At 54.0% G+C, this 23,424-nt stretch overlaps 1 protein-coding gene across 1 annotated transcript in view; it reads left to right on the top strand.

The window, feature by feature from the left end:
* Positions 1–23,424, top strand: part of LOC144949676 (1-phosphatidylinositol 4,5-bisphosphate phosphodiesterase gamma-1-like) — a 66,032-nt gene that overhangs the window by 8,399 nt on the left and 34,209 nt on the right. Inside the window, exons 2-6 of the mRNA XM_078879680.1 lie at positions 1,797–2,228; positions 14,852–15,001; positions 18,390–18,483; positions 20,321–20,368; positions 22,679–22,763. Coding sequence (XP_078735806.1) covers positions 1,811–2,228; positions 14,852–15,001; positions 18,390–18,483; positions 20,321–20,368; positions 22,679–22,763 — 795 coding nt within the window. The 5' untranslated portion in view covers positions 1,797–1,810. The remainder of the gene's footprint in view (positions 1–1,796; positions 2,229–14,851; positions 15,002–18,389; positions 18,484–20,320; positions 20,369–22,678; positions 22,764–23,424) is intronic.

Below are 23,424 nucleotides of genomic sequence, written 5' to 3'. Positions count from 1 at the left end.
TGTTGCGGTGCAGCGGCGAGGCTCGCTCTATCCGCGACCCGCTCTGCTAAAATTGTATTTTTTCCCGCGGGTCGGATCTCTCCGGTCACCCGCGGAAATTTCGCGGAAACGAAGGCGAGCGACGTGGCAAATTGCGTCCGTCGTGCGTTTTGTTCACGGCTTTGCGTCGCCCAGAAGCGGTCTCCGGAACGGCTAAATTTCCCCTTATCCGTTATGTTTAAGGATCAAAGGGTGCACCGCTAACCATTGACAAATAGCTGCTATAATCTGCATTCACCCGTGAGATTCCATGCGGATAAGGGGAGTTGACCTTCGCCCGAGTTGGGAGGTTGCTCATTCTCCTCCACAGCCCCCCCCCAGTTAGGAAGCAAACGTTGTTCACCCCCAGCTGTCTGTGCTGTCGACTTCCTGCCCCAAGTCCAGGCTCAAGACCTTTGCTTGTTGTCTGCCTATGGCTGACTGCCTCTCTCTCGCTATATATAATCATTACGCACACTGAGTACAGTGCCTTAACATGCTGCCGTATTAATTAAATTTGTCGTCTCACTGTTGCAGATGAACATGGATAATGTATACTCTTTGCTTCTTTCGGTAAAGTCACGTAGGGATAAAATAAAACAAATCACGACGTTTCGATCGCAATACAATCAGTCGTCCTCAGGACGTCGTGATTTATTTTATTTTCTACCTACGTGACTTTACCGAAAGAACTAAAGAGTATGGATTCCTGCAGTCACGAGAGCTTCAAATCACGATGGATAATGGAATCCTATGGATAGTGGCCCGTCAGTAACCCTGCCGCATTTATTGAGAATTGTTACTTCACATTGCAGTAAATCGTGCAGTGCAATGTCTACACAATGCACCGAATTGTCCACGCGTTTGTCGACAAACGGATCTTGGAGAGCGAGGAGGTGCGGCGTGTGGTGCCGAGCGAGAGTCTGGCTCGAGCGACTCCCAGAAGTAGTTCTGCCGTGTCGATATCCGGTAACCTTCCACGGCGTGATGTTGCAATGCTGTGCGGAGTGAGTGGTGATAAAATCGAAAAGCCAAGAGATGATAATGATAATATTAGTCCTAATAATAAAAGCAATTGCACCAATGAGCGTCGCGGAACTACTTTCAAAGGTGCTTCGGCAAGTCCAGTTTAATGTTTCATACGTCCCCTCGTTCAGCTTGTGTGCTCGTCAAAGTCACAGTGCTTTCCGGCTCGCATTAGCATTGAGGCAGTGCTCTACTCCTGTTCGCAGCTCTGCAGAGCCAGATGGAAATTCTACATTTCCATGATGGGGGGGGGGTGGGGGGGTGTCAGTGAGCTTAACCACAACGATGGGCCGAGTGAAACCCTGAACCAGGAAGCGCTCGGCTCTTCCACTCGGCCAACAGGCCGGGCGTGTGTGTGTGCGTGTGTGTGGGGAACGGTGGCGCAGCAGTTAGCGCGCTCCCCTACGAAACTGGCGACCCCAGTTCGATTACCGCTCACGGCCCGCACACCGGTGACGATTCTCTGAACTGTTCCTGGGCCTCCCCCTAGGTCGATTCGGCCTTAAATGAGTACCTGGAGCGGTGTGTAAAACATCGCCCACTCGGGAGACAAAGGCAGGCGAGCGCGGTGCTGGCCACCCACCCCCTCGTGTGCCGTGCCGGCCTTCATAAGGGCTACTCGCTAACAGCACTTGCCCCAATAATCCGTTTGGGCTATACGGGGGATCGCAGTCTTTACGACCTCTGAATGCACCAATGGGGGGGGGGGGCTGGGCTGATTTAACAACCTCTGGCGTCTGGTTCGCGCGCAGGGCCTCCGAGGAACATGGCGGTGAGTTTGAGAGACCTCTCCGGCGTCATGCTGCTCAACGGCATGGAGACGCAAGCGGGAGCCGACTCCCCGGGACCGGCCACCCCTCGCTCCCCGCCGGCGTCCAGCCCCGGCCCCGGGTCGCCGCCGTCGCTGCCGTCGCCGACGCTGCCGCTGCCGCCGCCGCCACCATCTCCGCTGCTGCTGCCGCTGACGCCGCCCGCCGAGACGGTGAGCGTCGGCGGTGGGCCCGCTTCGCCGGCGCCGCCAGAGACGCTGGCGCCCGCGTGCCGGCAGCTGCGGCAGGGCACCAGCATGACGCTCTTCCAGCAGAAGAAGTCGCAGCGTCCCGAGAGGAAGACCTTCCAGGTGGTGGGCGAGACGCGGCAGGTGGTCTGGTGGAGCCGCTCGCCGGACAAGACGGAGGGGATAGGTGAGGGGGAGCGCTTGCCGTGGCGGCGGTGGTGGCGGTGGTGGCGGTGGCGGCGGTGGTCGCGCATGTCTTTTTGGGAATGACTCCCGCCGTTGCGCTGCACGGCTCGCCGGTGGGATCTCGAGGTTGTTGCCGCTTGACGTTCGGAAACGATGTCCCCGCTATTGGCACCAACGTGCTCGGGAGCGGCTCGGGGAGTTTGTACGGCACGATTAGGAATCGGTGTGCGGTTTGTGATTGCCTGCGGAGCGCTTGGATGCGCGATCGCCCGTGGCTTGATATCGGCTGTTTAAGTGACCCCAAAAATTTTATTAACTATTTTTATTTTACCAGGTAAGGCCCACTGGCTGCCACAAATAATAGCTCAACCAGAAGTGGCTTTTCACGTGGTAATGTATTGCAGCCAAATACTCGTAAATGCATGTGTCTAATTGTGGAGGGAAAAATCCACACGACCACGGGGAGAGAGATACGCAAACTACGAATATACAGCAGGCGTCAGGGTTGGGATGGAACCCACGACCTCCTGTGTACCAGGCGAGTTCGTTAACATCTCGCCACCGCGGCGCCCGAAAATATTTCTGCACCTGGCACACAGCATCCCGTATATCTCTCGCTGAGGCTGCAGCCTCTACTGGTCTTGTGCCCGAGCCCTGGCAACCTCCGTGTAAAGACAGGTCTCCCGCTCTGCTCCTGCGAGGCCGCTTTGTGGGCCGCTTCGTTGTTGTACTGCATTATGCTTTGTCGTCTGTGCCGCCCGCCTTCACCAACCCACGCTGACCGGCGTGCGGAGAAGTACGGTCGAATGGTCTCCCGTGACCTGCACGGTGTGGAGGGTAGGCCCTCATCCAGCAGTGGATTGCCAACATGGCTGTACACACGCACAAGTAAACCTTTGGATTTTACGGGGCGTCTAAATGCGAGCGCATCTGAAGACGCGATACAGCAACGGTGGGCGTATTAAATGTATTATATTTCAGCCTGTTTGGGATGGGAGCTCATTTCATATCCCTGCACATGTCGGACCTCCTATTGGCACGGTTGGCTACGTACGGTGCTAAAGAAGTTCAAAATGCATCATATGTATGTGCACACATCCTCCACCCACGAGAATAACGATGGAGTGGCCGGGCCATTATCCGGAAGTTCATCCATTGATCTTTGCTGATGACGGCGATGATTAACGTGCACTCATTCCTTCGCTGCACAAAGTCTGCAGAGTTGCGGTTTGTGTCGGGGGTGGTGGTGGGGGGAGGTTTTCTTTACAGGGAGCGTGACCGAATCGATGGCATTAGCCGGTCTTCTTCCTCTCCCCGTGTGCTGCCACCGCGGTCGCATGCCTATCCAGTTTCGGGGTACGCGATGATGATGACGACGTAGCCAGGAGTGGATAGACCTTGGCTCGTGATGGTGATGTGGCCCCGTTCTGTAGCCCTGACGTATCAGCAGACGCTGTCGGCGTTTCACCGCAGTCACACGCGGCGGTGTCACTCGGGTCGCCCCACTTCCGCACGTTGACTCGTGACCTCCCGACTCCCATTCAAAGTGTTTGAGTGATTGTGAGCTGAGTGGACGAGTGGGTTGGTGGGTTGGGGAGTGAGGGGGTGAGGTAGGTTTCCAGAGAAGCCCAACTTCTACAGGTTTCTCTCCTGAGCTGCCCAGTCCATTTAAAGTGATTGTGGGTGAGTGGGTTGGTGAGTGGGTTGTTGAGTGGGTGAGCAGGTGAGACTCGTGACCTACCGAGACCCGTTGGAAGGGGATTAATTACACCCGGGTCGACCGATCATTCTCTCTGCCGGCGGCGGTAGCGGCAGCACCGGTGGCGCCGGCGGCGCCGGCGGTACCGGCGACGTGTCGGCACCGTCTCTGCGTGTTGCGACGATGTCCGCGGTTGCCACGGCAAGCCCGGGATTGCCGTGTAGCCGTCGGGGATTTTTCTAAGGCGGGTAAAGACGCTGCTGATTTATCGATGAAAAAAATATTGAATTTGCTGCACTCACAAACACGCGTGCCAAATCTTGTGGGTGTCAGAGTTAATTCTATAATTTCAGATTAAAAACGGGATGAACACTGCCAAATGTTTTTTTTTTATATCCAGGCTCGGGGTGCAGCGCATGCCACTAGTGTTTGGCCACGTGGCAGTTAAACCTGATGATGCTGGTTGTTGTTGTTGTAATCACCGGCGAAACATCACAGTGCTCAAATTGTAAATCTTGTAGTGGGTTTACTCTCCAACACACCGGTGTGCTAATTGGCACGTTTTGTTTACTGACAGAACCCCATTTAAACCTCTTATGGATAATATTGGTCGCGAAAGCCGACGTGTTAAACTAATCCAGAGTGTTTGATGGAGCGGCTGAATTTTAAGTGAAGAAACAACATTTTTTTTTTCTCTCGTGAGGTTTCAGTTTTGCGTCCAGCCGCCGGTAACCGTCAAACTCCGCTCTGCTTGACAGAGCCATCTCCATCGGCTTGGATGTGAACCCAGCAGCTCCAGCGGTGCTGGCTCCCGCGTTGTCTCCTCCGAGCGGCCACCCTCCGCCGCAAGCCATTCTCCGTCCGCTGCTGGATGCGCGGCGAGTCCGCGGAACAGGTCTCGCGTTTGGAGGGGGTGGCGTGTCGTTAATGCCCTCCCCCCCCCCACCGCATCGCAAAAAACAATCGCGTCACGGAGCAGGATATCCCGGCCAAGGTGTCGCTGTGTTTTTTTTTCTCATTGTAGAAGGGGAAACAAACAACTGGACTTACAAAATAGGCAAAAAAAAGGCCTCGACTTCCAGGCATTCTCTTTGAAACAATAATAAAACAGCGGCAGCAGCGGCAGCAGCGGCAGCATTCGCGGCGGCGACGACGCTTTCGCCCTTGACGCCGAGCCTCGTCCTCCCAGAAGCGGGGAAAAAAAGTGCATTTTGATCAGTCGTTGGGGAGGCTTTTGACCATACTTCACCACTCTCGTCAGTGCCGGGGGGGGGTTGGTTATGGTGGGAGGGGTGGGAGGAGGGGGTCACCCAGGACCATGGCCGGGAACGGACGCCCGGGTCGCCTGTTCCATGACGCGGGTGGCGTTTTCGAACGTTTTGCTGCTGAGTATTTTACGGAAGACGCCTTGAGCGGGCGTGGGCATTGAAGCGCCTCTGCTAAAATGCACCTCGTTTACCCGCGTGGTTTAGGGCCCATGGTTTGGTAACGTATGAAACGAGAATTTTTGTTCGCGGCTGAGGGGATGGCGGTTCACACATGTCTGATTGTTGTGGCCGGTTGTGGTTGTTGTGGTTGTTGTGGCAGGGGCTGTTGGGAAGTGGCGGTCGTGTTGTGGCTGCGAGCGCTTCCTCTCTGTCGGCGATTGCGACTGCGCTCGCCTCCGGCGATCGGCGTTGCGTGCTCGGCTTGGGCCCTGGCGCAAGGGATGGATGTTGCAGGGCGATCCTCAATTCTATAATCAATCGTGGGAAAGTGATCGTTGGAGAAAAGCGAGTGATGAAAAAATAAGAATAGGCTTTGCTCCTTTTTGCCAATTAAGCACGAGGTGTTAGGATGTTCATACACAAAATAGATATATCTGTTGCAAGGCATCAAGTCTGCATTAACCACACGTACTTGTGGAAAAACATGCAAACAAAACATGCTCTGATAATATCCTTGTATTGTCTTTGAAACCGATTGGCCTACACCAGAGAAAGCAGACTTCTTTATGGTCGATTACCACCAGTGTTAACAACGCCAAAAGGCTGTATCCTTGTTTTTCTCATCATTTTTATACTGGAAAAAAAAAGGTCCCAGAAGAGAAACCGTTTGATCATCGAAGGCGGATCATGAACTAAAAGCGTGGGTTTCCAAAAGAATCTTGCGGCGAAGCTTTGCCCGTTCTCACCGTGTTTTTCCGCCAAATTCTGCCGTTTGCCGACGACGTTTTGGCGCTTCCAGCGTGGCTCTCGCGCGGCGGGTTATATCGTTTCCACACTCGCCCACACGAGCGGGAACGGCCCATCGATAAATCTGCACTTGGGACGGGCTCCAGATAGATAGCATAATGGACGGGCGCGCGGGCGGGTCGGGCGGGCGGGCGGGCGCCATGTAAGTGGAGGGTCGCGCCGGCGTCTGAGAGCGTCCGCTGAGCCGAAGGACTTTTTTTTCCTCCCCGCTTCCCGCATCGAGATTTGCGTCCCCTCCTCCTGGCTATGACCGGATGCTCGGTCGCCGTCGTTCGTCCACGCTCAACTATCGGGGGGTTACTGATGGGGGAGGGGGAAGAGGCGACCCGGATCAAATGAAAACACGGATGATGCAAACGGTGTGTAAATTAGGCCACGGAACGTGTTGATTAGTTGACTTATTGTGGAATGGAGGCTAACGGTGGAGGCCGCCGTCGTTTGTTGCACTTCGTGTTTTTACGTTGCCGACGTCTTCGCTGCCACGTTGGCACCGTGGCAGAGAGATGGCGGGAAGTAACTTGGAGGTTCGGGAAAGCAACCAGGGTTTGGCCGGGTATCGTGTCGGGATTTTTTGCGCCAGAGTCATCGTTCCTCCGTCCCGGATATCGACGGGGCTACCCTGAGTCTGGTGCGGGCGGGGGGAGTGGCAGAGAAATGTGCGGAGCCTCATAAGTAGTCGGCGGGGGCAACAAAAGCCCAAAGGGCGAGGCCACTCACCGCTGTGCGAGGCTGGGGGGCTAGTGGCTGGGTGGGCGTGGCTGTGTGAAAACGGGGCGGGGCTGACCCGCGGGAGAGAGAGAGAGGGGGTTGCCAGCTCCTCCACCCGTCCCGTATCCTGGTTGAGCCTCCCTGAAGTTTCACAGCGTTATTTATTGTAGAGTCTGCATCAGGCTGCATAAGCCAGCTATCTAAACTCGGTTCGAGTTTTGTCTTTTCCCCTTTGGGGGGTTTTTGCCGGGCTTTCCGATTTCCTATTACCAGTACGAGATATTCGGTAACGGAAGTGGGCGAACAACCCCGAGGCGAATTTCTCCGTAAAATAATTCTCGGGCTCGTTGAGACTTTTCTGCGTAAAACGGACATTGATTTTTTTTCTTCTCTCTCGTGCGTTTTTGTAAAAAATATTTTCGGGAAATAATTGTACGTGTGAATGCTGAACTGAAAGTAAACTTTTTTATATTTTACGAGGTATGAAGGCCCACTGAACTGTGGAGTTCTATTTTCAGAAGCAACCTGGCTATCACAAATGATAGCAGCTCAATAAAGTGGCTTATCATGGGGAAATTGATAGTTGCCGTACGCGTGAATTGCCCGCGTGCTTTCAGTTCTGCGTCAATCCGCCCGTTACGTCGCGACTTTCATTTCGAGCGAAAAGAGTTTTTCGTCGAAATTTTTACAAATCTTTTTCGAACGCACTCCCTCCAATTTACTTTCTCCCGTCCATTAAAAACACCACGGCGGCTCGTTCGGCGCGGAGGGCAGCTGCCCGCGTCGTGTGCGCTTCACTGTTCAGATGGTTTTTTTTCTCTCTCAATATCGTTCCAGCTCCCCCTTACTTAATTTCTCTCCCCTGCACCGTGCCCTTGCCCGCGCGCTCCCCCCCCCCCACCACCACTCCCCGAGCCTTCCCGCCGAACCCCCCCCCGCGCTCCAAATCCCAAGGTGGGGATCGTATTCTAAGGAACGCATTAAGAATTTAGAGGCAGCGCAGGCAAATGGGTGCAGGGTGAGTGCGTCGGGTCGATGGTGGTCTCTGGCCAACATACCCCCAGCCTCGTCTTGGAAATGTCAGCCTTCATATTTTTGTTGTTGCTGTAAGATCGTAAACAGTGATGGAAAGTTTTGTAGGCGGGTGGGGGGGGAGTTTTTTTTGCGTAATATACAAAGCCTCCGCCCCGCGCCCCCTGCCCCGCTCTGTTTATAACCACGCAAATGTTAATTTGCCCGCTCGCCCTGTCGATCAGAAAGCACACTTGTGCAGCTTGTTTTCAATTTGATTTCCACACGTGTCGAGGGCGGCGTGCGTTGGCGCGTTGCCGGCAGGTCGCGGCGTCGCCACTGCGCTTTGAACTCGGCTGCCTGAGTTTTGATTTCAGGCCTTGGCTCTCGAACGTCGTCGGCGTGCGCTGTCCAAGCCAAGCAGCCCCCCATCCACTTTCTCCTGCTGTTTGACAACCCGCGCTGACTGGCGTGTTGAAGTATGGTTGAACAATCGACACTGTGTGTGGTGGAGGCCTTCATCCGTCAGCAGATTGACAATGCGCTGTAAAATGACGCGGTTTTGTTTTAATAAATAAAAACAACTGGCGCACGTAACGACGGTTCAGCAAAATAAACCTGGTGCGGGAATCTGTTTTTCAACATCGTCATTTGGTCACGATTCCAAAGAAGAACGCATATTCCTGTTCCTCTCATCTGTCTAAAAGCTCACGTTTGTGCTGTCTCTGTCGTTTGGGTCTGCCGTGTCAGTCGTCTCTCTCTCCCCCTTTCTCGCACTGGGCCCGAAGACGACGTTTCCACGTAGTTTTGTGTAAACGTTGAATAACGCCGCTCTTGCACGCGCAATTCGACGCGTTTATCATGATCGCTATGTATGCTGAACTTCTTTCTCACCGTACGTAGCCAACCGTGCTAATTGGAGTTGTGGGATCAATCAAGTTTAATCGATTAAATTATTAATCGTTACATTCCGACCGATCATCACGCACGTAGCAGCACTCTCTGTAAAAAGGCCAAACATCTCCAACGTGGCAGGACCCTCCTCCAGGAGAGGCTTGAGATTTGGCGAGGCTTTCCTCGATACATTTTTTTCTTTTTCATTTACATCAACACCAGGCCAAGGCCAACCCCTAGGTCAACTCGGCCTTCAGCAGAGGTCGGCAATCTGCGGCTCCGGAGCCGCATGCGGCTCGTTAACGATGGCTTCGTGACGATAATCATTAAGGACCACCACTGTCTCGTGCTCACGTGCATTGCGGCTCTTTTTTTTACCGAATTCGCAAAAAATTGCCTCCTCTTGTTCATTTGCTTGTCGACCCCCCGGCCTAAAGAAATCATCGGTGCCCCGGCCGCGCTACATCAACAAACACTGCTGCTGCGGATACAAAGGCAGCCAGGCATTCCCGGCTCTGGCCGCGCCGCTGCAATTACCGCTGCGCTAATAGGTGCTCGCTGACAGCGCGCGCCCCGGTGGAGCAGCCAGACTAGAAAGGAGGCCAGTGTCTGCTCGCACGTGGCCTTTGCTTGCTTGCTTGTGTGCGTGCGTGTGTTTGCGTGCGTGCGCGCGTGCGCGTGGTTCTTGCGCGCGCGTGTTCGTTCGCATGCTGCCCAGTGTCAAACTTAATTGCTGCTCACATCCCAAGATTTTTTTTTTCTCTCCAAGCCGCTCCCGGGTGTAAAGGCCCGCTTTTGTTTACGCAGCCTGCCTGCCGACACCGTGAAATATACCTCGCGCTCAGCGGGCCTGCTTATTTTTTTGCGTTTTGCGGGGGTGCGAGAAAGACCCCCCCCCGTTAAACTTTATTTAAACTCTCGAGCGGATTTTTTTTCCTCCATTCCAACGGTGGTGGGTGGGGGGGGGAGGTTATTTTTTTTCCCGTCAATTTTAGTTTTCAAATTTGGCGTTAATGTATAAAAATCTATTTGGGTGGGGGAAGGGAAAAGAAGCAAGCAACAGGGTCGGCCCTTGTGTGGCGGCGTCCACGGTGACTTCATCTTTGTGCTTTCTTTTTTACCCTCAACGCGCCGTGCCCCAGTGAGACCCACGTTTTGGGACTCCGGCGTTTTACGAATTTGGCCGCCTGCCGCTCGTGTCAGGAGCGCGACCCGCTCTTGGAGCTTGGTGGGTTCTTGTTATCTTTTTTTGTTCTTTAAAGGAAAATGTATTCCACTTCACTTTTCTCTGTCTTCTTTTCGTTCCGTGCGTCTCCCCAACACACCCCCAGCAGCGGAGCCGCCGTTGGACCAAGTTCGTAGTAGTGCCGATAGTTAACATCCCCCAGTGGCGGGATGTTAACTACCTCGCCTGGTATACAGGAGGTCGTGGGGTCTATCTCAACCTTGACGCCTGCTGCTGTATATTTAGAGTTTGTGTGTCTCTCTCTCCCCGTGGTCATGTGGATTTTTCTCCGGGCGCTCCGGTTTTTTCCTCCACATTTAAAATGAACATCACGCATTTAGAGTATTTGGCTGCTATAAATTTCCACGTCATAAGCCACTTTGTTGAGCTATCATTTGTGATAGGCAGGTTGCTTCTGAAAAAGAGCTACATAGCTCAGTGGGCCTTCACTGGTAAAATAAAAGAGTTTTGTTTTAAATCGTAATGCAACACTATAAAAACTTTATATAACCCGCGGTGTGTACGGCTGCCCTTTGTCGATCCGCTGCTGGATGAAGGCCTCCCCAGTTGTCCGTGCTTCAACACAATGGTCATTGCGGGTTGGTGAAGGACGGGGCTGAGACATCGCCCGCCACCGACGTTTGCCGGGAAATCGAAGACGGCACACCGGGCTTATCACGCGGTGCGCTAACCACTTTGCCGCCGCTCCGTCATTTAAAGGAAAACGTCATCCCGCAGAATCGTATTTTGGGCAGCCTGCTCTCGCCACGCTGCCTCCCACGGGCACCGCATCGCACGCGGACGCGACGCTCCCGTCTCTCTTGCACGATCCCGCAAACCCGTTGGGCCCGCGCTCGGGGCCGCGCTCGCTTGGCACTCGCGTCGCCGGTCCGTCCTGTTAGGGGAGAAGCTGCGCCCAGGCAGCGCGTGGGCTGGTGTTGCGCACACACGCACACACGCGCACACACGCATACGCGCGCGTTCCGTGCCGTGCTGTAGCGTGTCGTGGCATTGCCGTGGCGTGCAGTTGCACACGATGGTTTATACGGAGGGTAAAAGTTCAGCGCTCTGTTTAGTGATCGCGCGACTCGCTGGGAAGAGTTATTCTCGTCGCATTTTTGCTGTTTTTCGTGGGGTGGGGTGGGGGTGGGGTGGGGTGGGGGGGTTTTTGCGAGCAACTTTGGATTTCTGCGGGGATTTTTTTTTTGCACGTTGGAGAAAATATTTATGATATCGCCCCCCTCTTCTACACCCCCGCCCCCACTGGCCCGGCCTGGCCCGGCCCGGCCCGGCAATAATTTACTGGTTCTGGAAGGTAGTTCACTGCGTGCAGTTTTTTTGCGTAGTGAATTTTATTGCGGTACCGGACGCATCGTCGTCAATGTCGTTGCCGCCGCCGCTGTGGAATTGACGCACCGCCGCCTGCATCCCCTGGCCTTTGTTCGCAGCCACGAGTCTTGGTTATCGGACGGTTGCTGCGGTAGTCGCGCTCTCCCCGGTATATTCTTCGTGCGCCTTCCGCTCGAATGCGGACGCTCGCTTCCTGTTGGTGGGGTACGAATGTTCGCTGCTCTGCTGCATACGCCGTGTCCCCGGAATACCGGGTTAATTCCGGGACGGGGTGCCCCGGTATATATCCATTTCCTTAGCAAAATCAAGCCCGTTGTTTTCACGTGCGCCTGTCAGAGGCCACTTACGGCTTGTAATACACTTACTTTGTTTCGTTATAAATCCTGCATGAATCGATGAAAGAAAATCCATAAAATATTGAAAAAAATTCCATCTGCCACCAAATAACACAATTCTAAAATGCACAAACTAGTCTTGTAATAATTTAAACTTGTAACGCTGCGCCGCCACCACACAGTGTGTGTGTATGTCCAATTCCTTTTTCCACCATACGTAGCCAACCGTGCTAATTGGAGGTGCGGGGGAAGGACCACCAACTAAAAACTAAAAACAGTTTTGAAGAAATGAGTTTAAAATCTATGTGATGTAACGCTGCATAGCTGCAGTGGCTTGCTAATATCGGAAGGAAGAGAGTTCCAGACGGCCACAGAAGGTGCACCTGAAAGCGCGCGGTGCAGTGACCGTCTTTGTTCGATGGTTAGTGTCGTGGAGGGCGAGCGATTTCTCTTGCGGTGGTAATCGGTGAGTGCGTGTTGAGTGAGTGAGGCTTTGTCTGGTGGGGTAAGTATGAGTAGTGATGCGGTGTGAGTAGGAGAGAGTGTACGTGTGTATGTTGAACTTCTTTCGCACCCTACATAGCCAACCGTGCTAATCGGAGGTGCGGGTGAAGGACCACAAACAGAAAACAAAAAGCAGCTCTAAAGCAATGAGTTTCAGTGCGCATAGCTCCAGTCGCTTCCCAATATCGGAAGGAAGAGTTCCAGATCGCAGGCGAGCGTGAAGGCAGCAGTAGCCATGCCGTGAGCGGTGAGCCGGCACACAGCGAGCTCTGCGGCCCTCAACATATTAAGAAGTTTTCGGCCAACGCACGAGTGATTATCATGCATACACACGTGTGAGGAGGCCGGTGCGCCTGGAGGAAACTAAACTAATCTCTTTTTATTTTCCCAGTTCCGACCCACCGAGCTGCACAGCTCTTTTTCAGAAGCGACCTGGCCACAAATGATAGCTCAACGAAGTGGCGTATCACGTGGAAATTCATAGCAGCCAAAGACTCTAAACGCAAGACCCAGAGGAAAATCCACACGACCACCGGGAGAGAGACACGCACACTCCAAATATACAGCAGGAGTCGGGGTCGGGATCGAGCCCATGACCTTCTGTGTTCCAAGCGAGACTGTTAACATCTCGCCAGCGCGGCGCCCCTTGTTCGAACTTGGCAGACGTGCGTAAACACGGCGTTCGCGTGACGGTTCTTGGGTGGGCGTCTGCGGAGAGATGAATGTCCGCGGCGAGCAGGGCACTCGTGAAGAAGGGAGGCGAGGGTCGTGTCGTCGTTTACAGTTTCACCGTCCGATTCGGGATTCGGACTAACTGCGGTCAGAATGGATGGCAAAAAAGCTGAGGGGAAAAATGACAGAGCAGGTGTTCCACAGATGAATTAAACGATCGCACCTCGACTCCGTTGTACGTAAACCCACTCAAGACTTGCACCGGAACCCAACTACAGAATAATGGAGCGGAAAAAAAATTAAAGGATAGTTACAAATTATACAAAGAGGGGATAAATCCCATTTGTAAATTCACGGGCATTTTAAAAAATTCCTTACGCAATCGATAGGATCCCCCCCAACCCCCACGGCCTTGTGGGTGGTCTGTTGATGGAGGACGTCATGTGCCCGCTCGTGCGCTTTGTAACTCGCTCGCCGCTCCTCGTCCGTCGCCTCTCCCCCCCCCCAGCCCCAGCTTGGCCGCACCGGTGGCCCCCGCTGCCTCGCGCTCACGGCAGACGCGAAATTAAATCGTGGCGTGGCGTGCGGACGTGCGGGTGTGCGCGTGCGAGCGTCGTCGCCGCCGCCACGGTCACCGCCGCTGCCGTGCGCCGGACGTCATCCGTCCTGCCGCACTCCGGCCTGCGCCGTGCAGCAGCTTGGTGCCAAGTTGGCACCGTTCTGGGCGGGGTCCTCGGTTGGCGCGAGCAGTTGCACTTCCCCCACCAAGCCGCCCCCCCCCCCCACCGATTTCGTCACTGTTGTGGTGGTCGTCATCGTCAACATCTCCCGCAGCCATGAGCTATCCAATGCTGGACGAAGGCCTTCCCGTGGCTGTCTCTCGCGGCCAAGCGGCGCAGATATCCAGCTCTGTCTCTTGCTTTTCGTCGTTCCGTCTCCGCGGAGGGTCTAACCCCCCCCTCCCAGTGCTCGCCCGTTTGTGGGCGGATACGAGGCAGTGGTGGAAATTCCCCGTTCCCACGGCAGGGGTCACGCTTTTCGCGTTGGGCGACCGCGGTTGGTGTACTCGTCACGCGTGAATGGCACGCCGCTGCGGTTCCCCGTACACCCGGAGTGTGCGATGTGTGGCCGCCCAAAGGTGTCCTGTTCGGCCCTCCGTGAGGAATTGTTTCCTTCCCCTGCTGTGCATGGCTGCTGTGAGCTGTACCGGTTGTGGCCTGTTGGTCAGTCTGTCTGTGTGTGTGTACTTCATAGGTGCTGCTCGCTAACAGCACTTGCCCCAACAGTCTGTTAAAGATAAACGGAGGATCTTTGTATCTATATACTTGTGGGGATCGGCAGTGCAGCGATTCCTGGACCTCCCCTAGGTCGACTCGGCTTGAAGGAGTACCTGGGACTGTATGTAAACATCACTACTGGGGAGACAAAGGCAGCCGGGCGTGGTGCTGGTCAACCACCCCCTTCGTGTGCCATGTTGGCCTTCACAGGTGCTCACGAACAGCACTTGCCTCAAAAGTCTGTTAAGGCTATTGGTGAGGGGGGGATCTTTGCCTTTGTGTCTATGTGTGTGTGTGTGTCCATGTACAGTCGCGGGAGCGGGAGTGTAGCGGTTAGCGCGCTGCACTACGAACCCGGCGACCCGAGTTCGATTCCCGCTCACGGCCAACACCAGTGATGATTATATTATCTGACCTGGTCCTGGGCCTCCACTAGGTCGACTCAGCCTCAAATGAGTACCTGGTGCGTTGTGTAAACATCGCCACTGGGAAGACAAAGGCGGTCGGGCGTGGCGCCGGCCACCCACCTCCTCGTGTGCTGTGCCGGCCTTCATAGGTACTCGCTAACAGCACTTGCTCCTACAGTTTGTTAAGCCTATACGGGGGATCTTTGTCTTTGTATAGCCACCATATATGCAATGATTAATTTCACACGTGTGTGCGTGTGTGTGTGCTCTGCGTTTATCTATCTCCTTCCACCCGTGCGCGTGCACAGTTGACATTCGCGAGATCAAAGAAATCAGGCCCGGGAAAAACTCGCGCGACTTTGAGCGGTACCAGGACGAGGCACGGAAGGTGGACGCCTTGCTGTGCTTCGTCGTCCTCTACGGCACCGAGTTCCGCCTCAAGACCCTCAGCATCGTCGGTGAGCGTCGCCCTTCCTTGTCCGGCATTTTCTTTTTTTTTTCAAACAAGAGCCCATTACTAAGCACGAGCGGATGACGGTCAGAATCCAGAACACGTTCCTTCGGAGTGGGCAGGTAGGACCTTGGTTGGACAGCGCATTCGTGCACGACAGACAGACAAATAATCCCTGGTGGGAAGTGTGGAACCTGTTGTTCCTCCCTGTATAAGTGTAGTGTATTGTGTCGTGCATAGTGTAGTGTGTAGGTTAAACGTTGAGTTTTATAAGGGCACCACAGAGTGACCAGCCCCTCTCCACCCAGCTCCACCCCTCCCACCCAGTTCCATTTTGTGAATGAAACATCGTCCGTCTCCTCATTGGCCCGAGTCGCGGTGGTCCCCCCCCCCCCACCACTAACACCCCCCTCTACCAACCCCAACCCACCGCTCCCATTGGTCGGCGCCCCGGAGCCAATGGGAGGGCTCTGGTGGGGCAGGGCTATGCACGACAGAGAAATAATCCCTGGTGGGCAGTGTGGAACTGTTGTTCCTACCTGTAATATTTATTTATCCTGGAGGAATCCGATGAGCTATGAAGCTCTTTTACTCACGAATGTACAGTGAAGGGCACAGATCCAGAACGTTAAAACCAAAACAACGTTAGGAGCACAAAGAATAGGAAATGTATGAAAATCGTAAAAAAAATATAGACAAATAAAACGAAACTTTTTATTTCACAAGGTAAAGCCCGCTGAGTCGACCTTCATTTTCAGAAGCGACCTCGCCACAAGTGATAGCTCAACGTTAGTGGCTCAGCATCGTGTGGACATTTATAGCAGCCACGTCATCTAAATAATGCGAACGCCCTAGGCCAGGTCGCCACGGGGCGAGGGGAGGGAAGGGCGATTGGGTTTACTGCCCCCCTACTCGCGTACGGGTAGCGGTCGGGAACGTGGTAATTTTAGGGGAAGCAGAGGGAAGAGGGGGGGGGGGAGTTATAGATAATGTGCTGAGACAACCACAAAATATAATAACGGGGACGCGGCGAGTCAACTTGTTGGGAGTCTGTCCCCTGTGTATGGGATGACGTGTTGGGAGTCTGTCCCCTGTGTATGGGATGACGTGTTGGGAGTCTGTCCCCTGTGTATGGGATGGCGTGTTGGGAGTCTGTCTCCTGTGTATGGGATGGCGTGTTGGGAGTCTATCCCTTGTGTATGGGATGGCGTGTTGGGAGTCTGTCTCCTGTGTATGGGATGGCGTGTTGGGAGTCTATCCCTTGTGTATGGGATGGTGTGTTGGGAGTCTATCCTCTGTGTATGGGATGGTGTGTTGGGAGTCTATCCCTTGTGTATGGGATGGTGTGTTGGGAGTCTGTCCCCTGTGTATGGGATGGTGTGTTGGGAGTCTATCCCTTGTGTATGGGATGGTGTGTTGGGAGTCTATCCCTTGTGTATGGGATGGTGTGTTGGGAGTCTGTCCCCTGTGTATGGGATGGTGTGTTGGGAGTCTATCCTCTGTGTATGGGATGGTGTGTTGGGAGTCTATCCCTTGTGTATGGGATGGTGTGTTGGGAGTCTGTCTCCTGTGTATGGGATGGTGTGTTGGGAGTCTATCCCTTGTGTATGGGATGGTGTGTTGGGAGTCTATCCTCTGTGTATGGGATGGCGTGTTGGGAGTCTATCCCTTGTGTATGGGATGGTGTGTTGGGAGTCTGTCCCCTGTGTATGGGATGGTGTGTTGGGAGTCTATCCCTTGTGTATGGGATGGTGTGTTGGGAGTCTGTCTCCTGTGTATGGGATGGTGTGTTGGGAGTCTATCCCTTGTGTATGGGATGGTGTGTTGGGAGTCTATCCTCTGTGTATGGGATGGTGTGTTGGGAGTCTATCCCTTGTGTATGGGATGGCGTGTTGGGAGTCTGTCCCCTGTGTATGGGATGGTGTGTTGGGAGTCTATCCCTTGTGTATGGGATGGTGTGTTGGGAGTCTGTCTCCTGTGTATGGGATGGTGTGTTGGGAGTCTATCCCTTGTGTATGGGATGGTGTGTTGGGAGTCTGTCTCCTGTGTATGGGATGGTGTGTTGGGAGTCTGTCCCCTGTGTATGGGATGGTGTGTTGGGAGTCTATCCCTTGTGTATGGGATGGTGTGTTGGGAGTCTGTCTCCTGTGTATGGGATGGTGTGTTGGGAGTCTATCCCTTGTGTATGGGATGGTGTGTTGGGAGTCTATCCTCTGTGTATGGGATGGTGTGTTGGGAGTCTATCCCTTGTGTATGGGATGGCGTGTTGGGAGTCTGTCCCCTGTGTATGGGATGGTGTGTTGGGAGTCTGTCTCCTGTGTATGGGATGGTGTGTTGGGAGTCTATCCCTTGTGTATGGGATGGCGTGTTGGGAGTCTATCCCTTGTGTATGGGATGGTGTGTTGGGAGTCTGTCCCCTGTGTATGGGATGGCGTGTTGGGAGTCTGTCCCCTGTGTATGGGATGGTGTGTTGGGAGTCTATCCCCTGTGTATGGGATGGTGTGTTGGGAGTCTATCCCCTGTGTATGGGATGGTGTGTTGGGAGTCTATCCCCTGTGTATGGGATGGTGTGTTGGGAGTCTGTCCCCTGTGTATGGGATGGTGTGTTGGGAGTCTATCCCCTGTGTATGGGATGGTGTGTTGGGAGTCTGTCCCCTGTGTATGGGATGGTGTGTTGGGAGTCTGTCTCCTGTGTATGGGATGGTGTGTTGGGAGTCTGTCTCCTGTGTATGGGATGGTGTGTTGGGAGTCTATCCCTTGTGTATGGGATGGCGTGTTGGGAGTCTATCCCTTGTGTATGGGATGGTGTGTTGGGAGTCTGTCCCCTGTGTATGGGATGGTGTGTTGGGAGTCTGTCCCCTGTGTATGGGATGGTGTGTTGGGAGTCTATCCCTTGTGTATGGGATGGTGTGTTGGGAGTCTGTCTCCTGTGTATGGGATGGTGTGTTGGGAGTCTATCCCTTGTGTATGGGATGGCGTGTTGGGAGTCTATCCCTTGTGTATGGGATGGTGTGTTGGGAGTCTGTCCCCTGTGTATGGGATGGCGTGTTGGGAGTCTATCCCTTGTGTATGGGATGGTGTGTTGGGAGTCTATTCCCTGTGTATGGGATGGCGTGTTTGGCGATTAGTCCACACTTGCTATACTGCCCTCTCTCGATGAGCCAGGGTATGGGCACCTGCTCCACGCCCGCAGGAACAACATTTGCGCGGCGATCCCCCAACCCTCTCGCAACCTCCGATATTAGCTCGGTCGGCTACACACGGCGCGATAGAAGCCACGTGCGTGGCCACCGCTGCCCGCACCTTTGTAGGTTCACCGTCGTCGTCATCCTCCTGCTGCAGCGAGCGTCGTGGGCTGGATGCGAGAGGGACGTGCGTTGTGTGTCGTGTGTCAGCCGACAGCAAGGAGGAGGCCTCCGTTTGGGTGACGGGACTCAACTGGCTCCTGACGGACACTCTCTGGGCTCCGACCGCGCTACAGATAGAAAGGTGTGACGATCGCTCGCTTCCCTCGGGGGATGGGGGGGGGGGCGCGGGGGAGGTGCCTCGGAACACGCGGAGGCAAACGGGGGGGGGGGGGGACGGTGTTATTTTTTTCGTCCGTAACGCCGTCCGTTGGGGAGAAGTCTTGCTCAGCTCGGAGCGCTTTCTGTCTCGCTTTAGATCCCCGATTTTTGGATCTGACGGCACGTGGCAGTTTGCAACCTCCTCTTCTTGCTGCGTTCGCTAACCAGAGTCGGTGACCCCCTCCCCCCCCCCCCCCCGCTTATGCGAGCACCGAGACGGTGCTCGGCTCCACTTCTATGGCAAAACAACCACCATTAACTTGCCCACAAAGTGTGGCAGTAATTTTATCAACGCCCGAGGGTTGATGGAGGCAGTCAACCCTCAAGCAGGATTCGAACTCTCGACCTTCCTGCTAGGCCACCCCGGCGAGGATAACGCTGCTGTTGCGTTACCAATGTCGGTACGGCATCTGCACGTTGCCTCTCGGCTACCCTAGTCTTGTGGACGAGAGCAGGTCCAATTAGCACGGTTGGCTATGTACAGTGCAAAAGAAGTTCAACGTTGAACTTGTTTTGCACCGTTCATACGGGTCGGAGTGCTTTTGAAATTCTGAACTTGGAAAGCGGCAATGTCCCTAAAGAAAGTGCTTATCAGCATTGCTAATCACCTGCCTATGATATGTGTGTGTAATGATATCACCCGCCTATGACTGTGTGTGTGTATCACGTGCCCTGCCTGTGATGAGTGTGTGTGTATCACCTGCCTATGACATATTCTTTGCCTCTGACATGTGTGTGTTTCGCCTGCCTATGACACGTATGTGTGTGTGCTTTTTATATATATATTACCTGCCTATCACGTGTTTGTGTGTATCACCTATTCTGCCTGTGATGTCTATGTGTGTATGTATATCACCTACCTATGACATGTGTGTGTCTGACCTGCCTATGATGTGTGTGTCACCTGCGTGGACGTTGACAAGGATAAGGGAATTATAGATGAAGAGGGCGCAAATAAGCAAGGAGAGATGCACGTTTAGAATGAGACGCAGAGACGGCTAGAAGAGCACGTGGGTTAGAGAACGAAGAAACGAGTGAGAAAGACGTCGTATTGACCCACGGAGAAAAGTAAGAGGGCTTGGGACCGGGACACATCGTGAGAAGGGACGATGGTCTGTGACCGGCAGCCGCAGGAGGTCACATGCGCCCCAGAGGGACGTGCACCGCGGAGGTGGAGTGATGAAACGAGCTCGTGTGCAGGCTCGTAGGCGGATCGTCACATCGCGGGAACATGAGATGTGGCGACGGCGTGGAGAGGCCTTCATCCGGCAGAGGATCGATCATGGCCGATGATGGTGATTACAGTGGCCGACTGCCACTACGACAAAATACGTCCCTCTGTTTCTCCACAGTGGCTTGGGTTGCGGCAGCGCATAGACGGCACGTTGTGCAGTAAATACAAGTCGTATTGCGTGTGTGTGTGTGTGCGCGCGCGCATGCGTGTGTGTGCGTCTGATGTCACCGAGTAGGAGCGGTAGTGTAGCGGTTAGCGACGTTTTGGTATGAACCTGGCGACCCGGGTTCGATTTCCGCTCATAGTCAACACCAACAGTGACGATTATCTGAACCGTGCTGAGCCTCCCCTATGTCGACTCGGCCTCAAATCAGTACCTGGTGCAATAGTGTGTAAGCATCGCCACTGTGTGCCGTGCCGGCCTTCATCGGTGCTACTCACTCGCGGCACTTGCCCCGGCAGTCTGTTAAAGCTACAGGGGGGAGGAGCAGGCGTTGATCTTTGTTGTTTGATTGTCACCTTACAGGTGGCTGAGGAAGCAGTTCTACGCGATGGACAGGAACCGGGGAAACGGGTGAGTCCGCGTCACCGCGGTTCTTGCGTTATCGCCCAGGCGTGTCGGGTACCATCCGAGCGGTCGGGCGGTCAGTCGGCCGGGCATCGGTTGGCCCGCGGATCGGTCGCGGGTCGGCTGGCCGATGGTCGGCCGCGGGTCGGTCGGCCTCGGGCCTGCCTTGGGTCGGCCGCGGGTCGGCCATCAGTCGGTCGGCCAGCCAGGGTGTGGCGTGTTCCGACCTTTTTTATGTTCCCATGAAATCGCCGGTTCCGAGAACCCAGAGGTTTTGTGAATATCCGCCCTAAAGGGGGATAATACGAGGTGGGGGAGGGGGGTGTACGTTTGCGTGTCACAGGCTGGCAAGGTACCCGGCGTCTCTTCTTGAAGTGGGCTCATTCGGTTTGCTCTAATTCGTTGTAGTGGGGTGGGGGCAGGGGGTACAGCTGGGGGGAGGGGGTTTAACAATTGAACAGGAAAAGGTTTTGAGAAGCGGGCCGTGATCGTCTGTGGGCGCCGCGCGATTGGCCGCCAGTGTGTACCCCCGCCCCCCCCCCCACCACCGCCGTGCGAGAGCCTCGCTTTCGTGCTGCTCCTTTCCCATTGGATGGGCGTCAATTCCACGTTCCTATGGAGGGGAGAGGTAGTGTCGAGTCTCTCCTGTCGCACGAACAAGGGCGTTGTTTCGGTCGCCCGTTGTGGTAATGCAGTGCTTGCGAGGCAAGGGTTGGTGGGTCGCGCGTGCGTACATTCGCGAAACGTTCATGCTAGCTGGGAGATGCAAGTTTTGTCCGGCAGGCGGGTAGTTCAGTAAGTGGCGTGGCGACGTTGAAACCCGTCTGTGCGCGGACCTTTTGCGTGTTATATCACCCCAGTGCACCGTGGGTTTTCTCCTGCCACTGCAGTTTTCCCTCCCGCATGTAAAACGCTCTTTCATCACGTCGTGCAGAGTTACGTCAACGGACGTCTGCACAAGGACCCCCCCCCCTCCCCCAAAGCCGCGTACGTGAGTCGGCGATTTCTGTGCCGGAGCAGATGTTAAACCTGTACGAAACGAAAAACTAAACTATTTTTATTTTACCAGGTAAGGCCCCACTGAGCTATGTAGCTCTTTTTCAGAAGTGACTTGGCCACAAATGATAGCTCAGCGAAAGTAGCTTATCACGTGGACATTTATAGCAGCCAAATACTCTAAATGCGCATTGATTTTAAGTGTGGAGAGAAAAATCTAAGGACTCGGAGAAAAATCCACATGACCATGGGGAGAAAGACACGCAAACTCAAAATATACGGACGTCAGGGTTGGGATTGACCCACGATCTCCTGTATACCAGGCGAGGTAGTTAGCATCTCGCCACCGCATGTTTGAAGCAAAATAGGAACGGCTCGCACATCTGCACGAATTATTTTTCTTTTTTTCTTTCCCTCTTTGTTCAGTTCGGGCTGGAAAATACGGAGAATAGCGGCTGGAAATGTTTTTCTCTCTCTCTCTTTTTTTCCCCTTTCTTTCCACAATCCCAAAAATAGGACAAAGGAAATCTGTGCCTTGCTGATAACACAGCAGTGCAGGAAGGGATCTTTTTTATCATGGGACTTGAAGAGTTGAGAGAGGGGGTTTTTGTGCGCATGGACAGGAAGTAGCTACGCGATGATTGACCCCCACTCCCCGCGTGATTCCGCGTGCGACCACGATTCTGGGGTAACGATTCAACTAAAAAACTAAAGGCAGACTTTTTAATTTATAATTTTACCAGCTGAGGCTCACTAAGCTACATAGCTATTTTTCAGAAGCGACCTGCCCACAAATGATAGCTCAACGAAGCGACTTTTCACGTGGAAAGTTATAGCAGCCAAATACGCGCGATGTTGATTCTAAATGTGGAGGGAAAAACCGGAGGACCCGGAGAAAAATCCACGTGACCACGGGGAGAACACGCAAACTCCAAATAAACAGGCGTCAGGGGTTGGGATCGAACCCACCGCCTCCTTGGAAACCAGGCGAGGTAGTTAACATCTCCCCACTGTGGTGCCCTCGCCATCGTGGTGATTCCATGCACACTATAACTTGTGCAGTAGGATTAACAGTCAACAGTGGCTTCTGGGTTCCCGCGAGCCGTTCGTAGGCACATGCACAAGCGTCCACGGCAAAGGTGCAGTCCCTGCAATTACTTGCGTTCGCGACTGCCGTCGGAAGGGCCTAGTGCTGGAGATCGCTCCTCAACGGGGTATTTAGCCGACCCATGCCATGCTGGACCGGCGTTTTTGGAGTTGCCCACGGCGTTTTTACCCCGGCCTTTTCGCGCCCGTTAAACGCCGTTGCATTGTCTGCAGGGTGAATCGCAAGGACCTGAAGGCTATGCTGCCGCAGCTGAACTTCAAGTTGCCGAACACGCGGCAACTGCGGGACAAGTTTGCGGTAACCCGCGACGGCCGCGCTGTCGCTCGCCCTCCATCGCTTTACCGTCGGTTCGGAGTTCGGAAAGTGACTTGGCGTTCATGAGCTCGGTTACGTCGCGTGACAAAATCCGCTCGCCGACAGCCGCGATGAAGTCCCACGAAGGTTAACGACCATCCGCGTGCTTTGCGTGCTGCATAGCAACAGTTGAGTTCCCATTGTCATTCTACTGCTGGATGACGGGCTCCGCACCGCGTGACGTGCCGATTGTTTGGCCTAAGGTTTTTCTATTAAACCTTCCTTCGTGTGAGCACACAACAAGTGAGATTAACACGCAGTAGGCTTTCGCGACCAATATTATCCTTAATGGAGGTTGATGATGCTAGTTGTAATAACTGGCGAAACGTCGCACTCGAATTGAATATGCTGTGGGTTTACTCTCCAACACACCGGCGTGCTGAACTCGTAACAAATCGGCACATTTTGTTAACGTGACAAACCTTAATAATTGGCCGTGTCAGGTGGTGGCGGATTTAACGACACATTAATATTTACGCGATCTAACCCAACAAAAAAATCTCTTATGGACACAACGAGCGCTTTTTGTTCACAACAACAACAAAAGTATGCTCGCGCACATTTATTATTTTTTCAAACACAAATGTTTAGTTTTTTTGTTAAC

This window comes from Lampetra fluviatilis, chromosome 54, assembly GCF_964198595.1.
Source record: "Lampetra fluviatilis chromosome 54, kcLamFluv1.1, whole genome shotgun sequence".
Lineage (NCBI taxonomy): Eukaryota > Metazoa > Chordata > Hyperoartia > Petromyzontiformes > Petromyzontidae > Lampetra > Lampetra fluviatilis.
The sequence above is the reverse complement of the archived record's forward strand: the minus strand, read 5'-3'. Positions and strand labels throughout refer to the sequence as shown.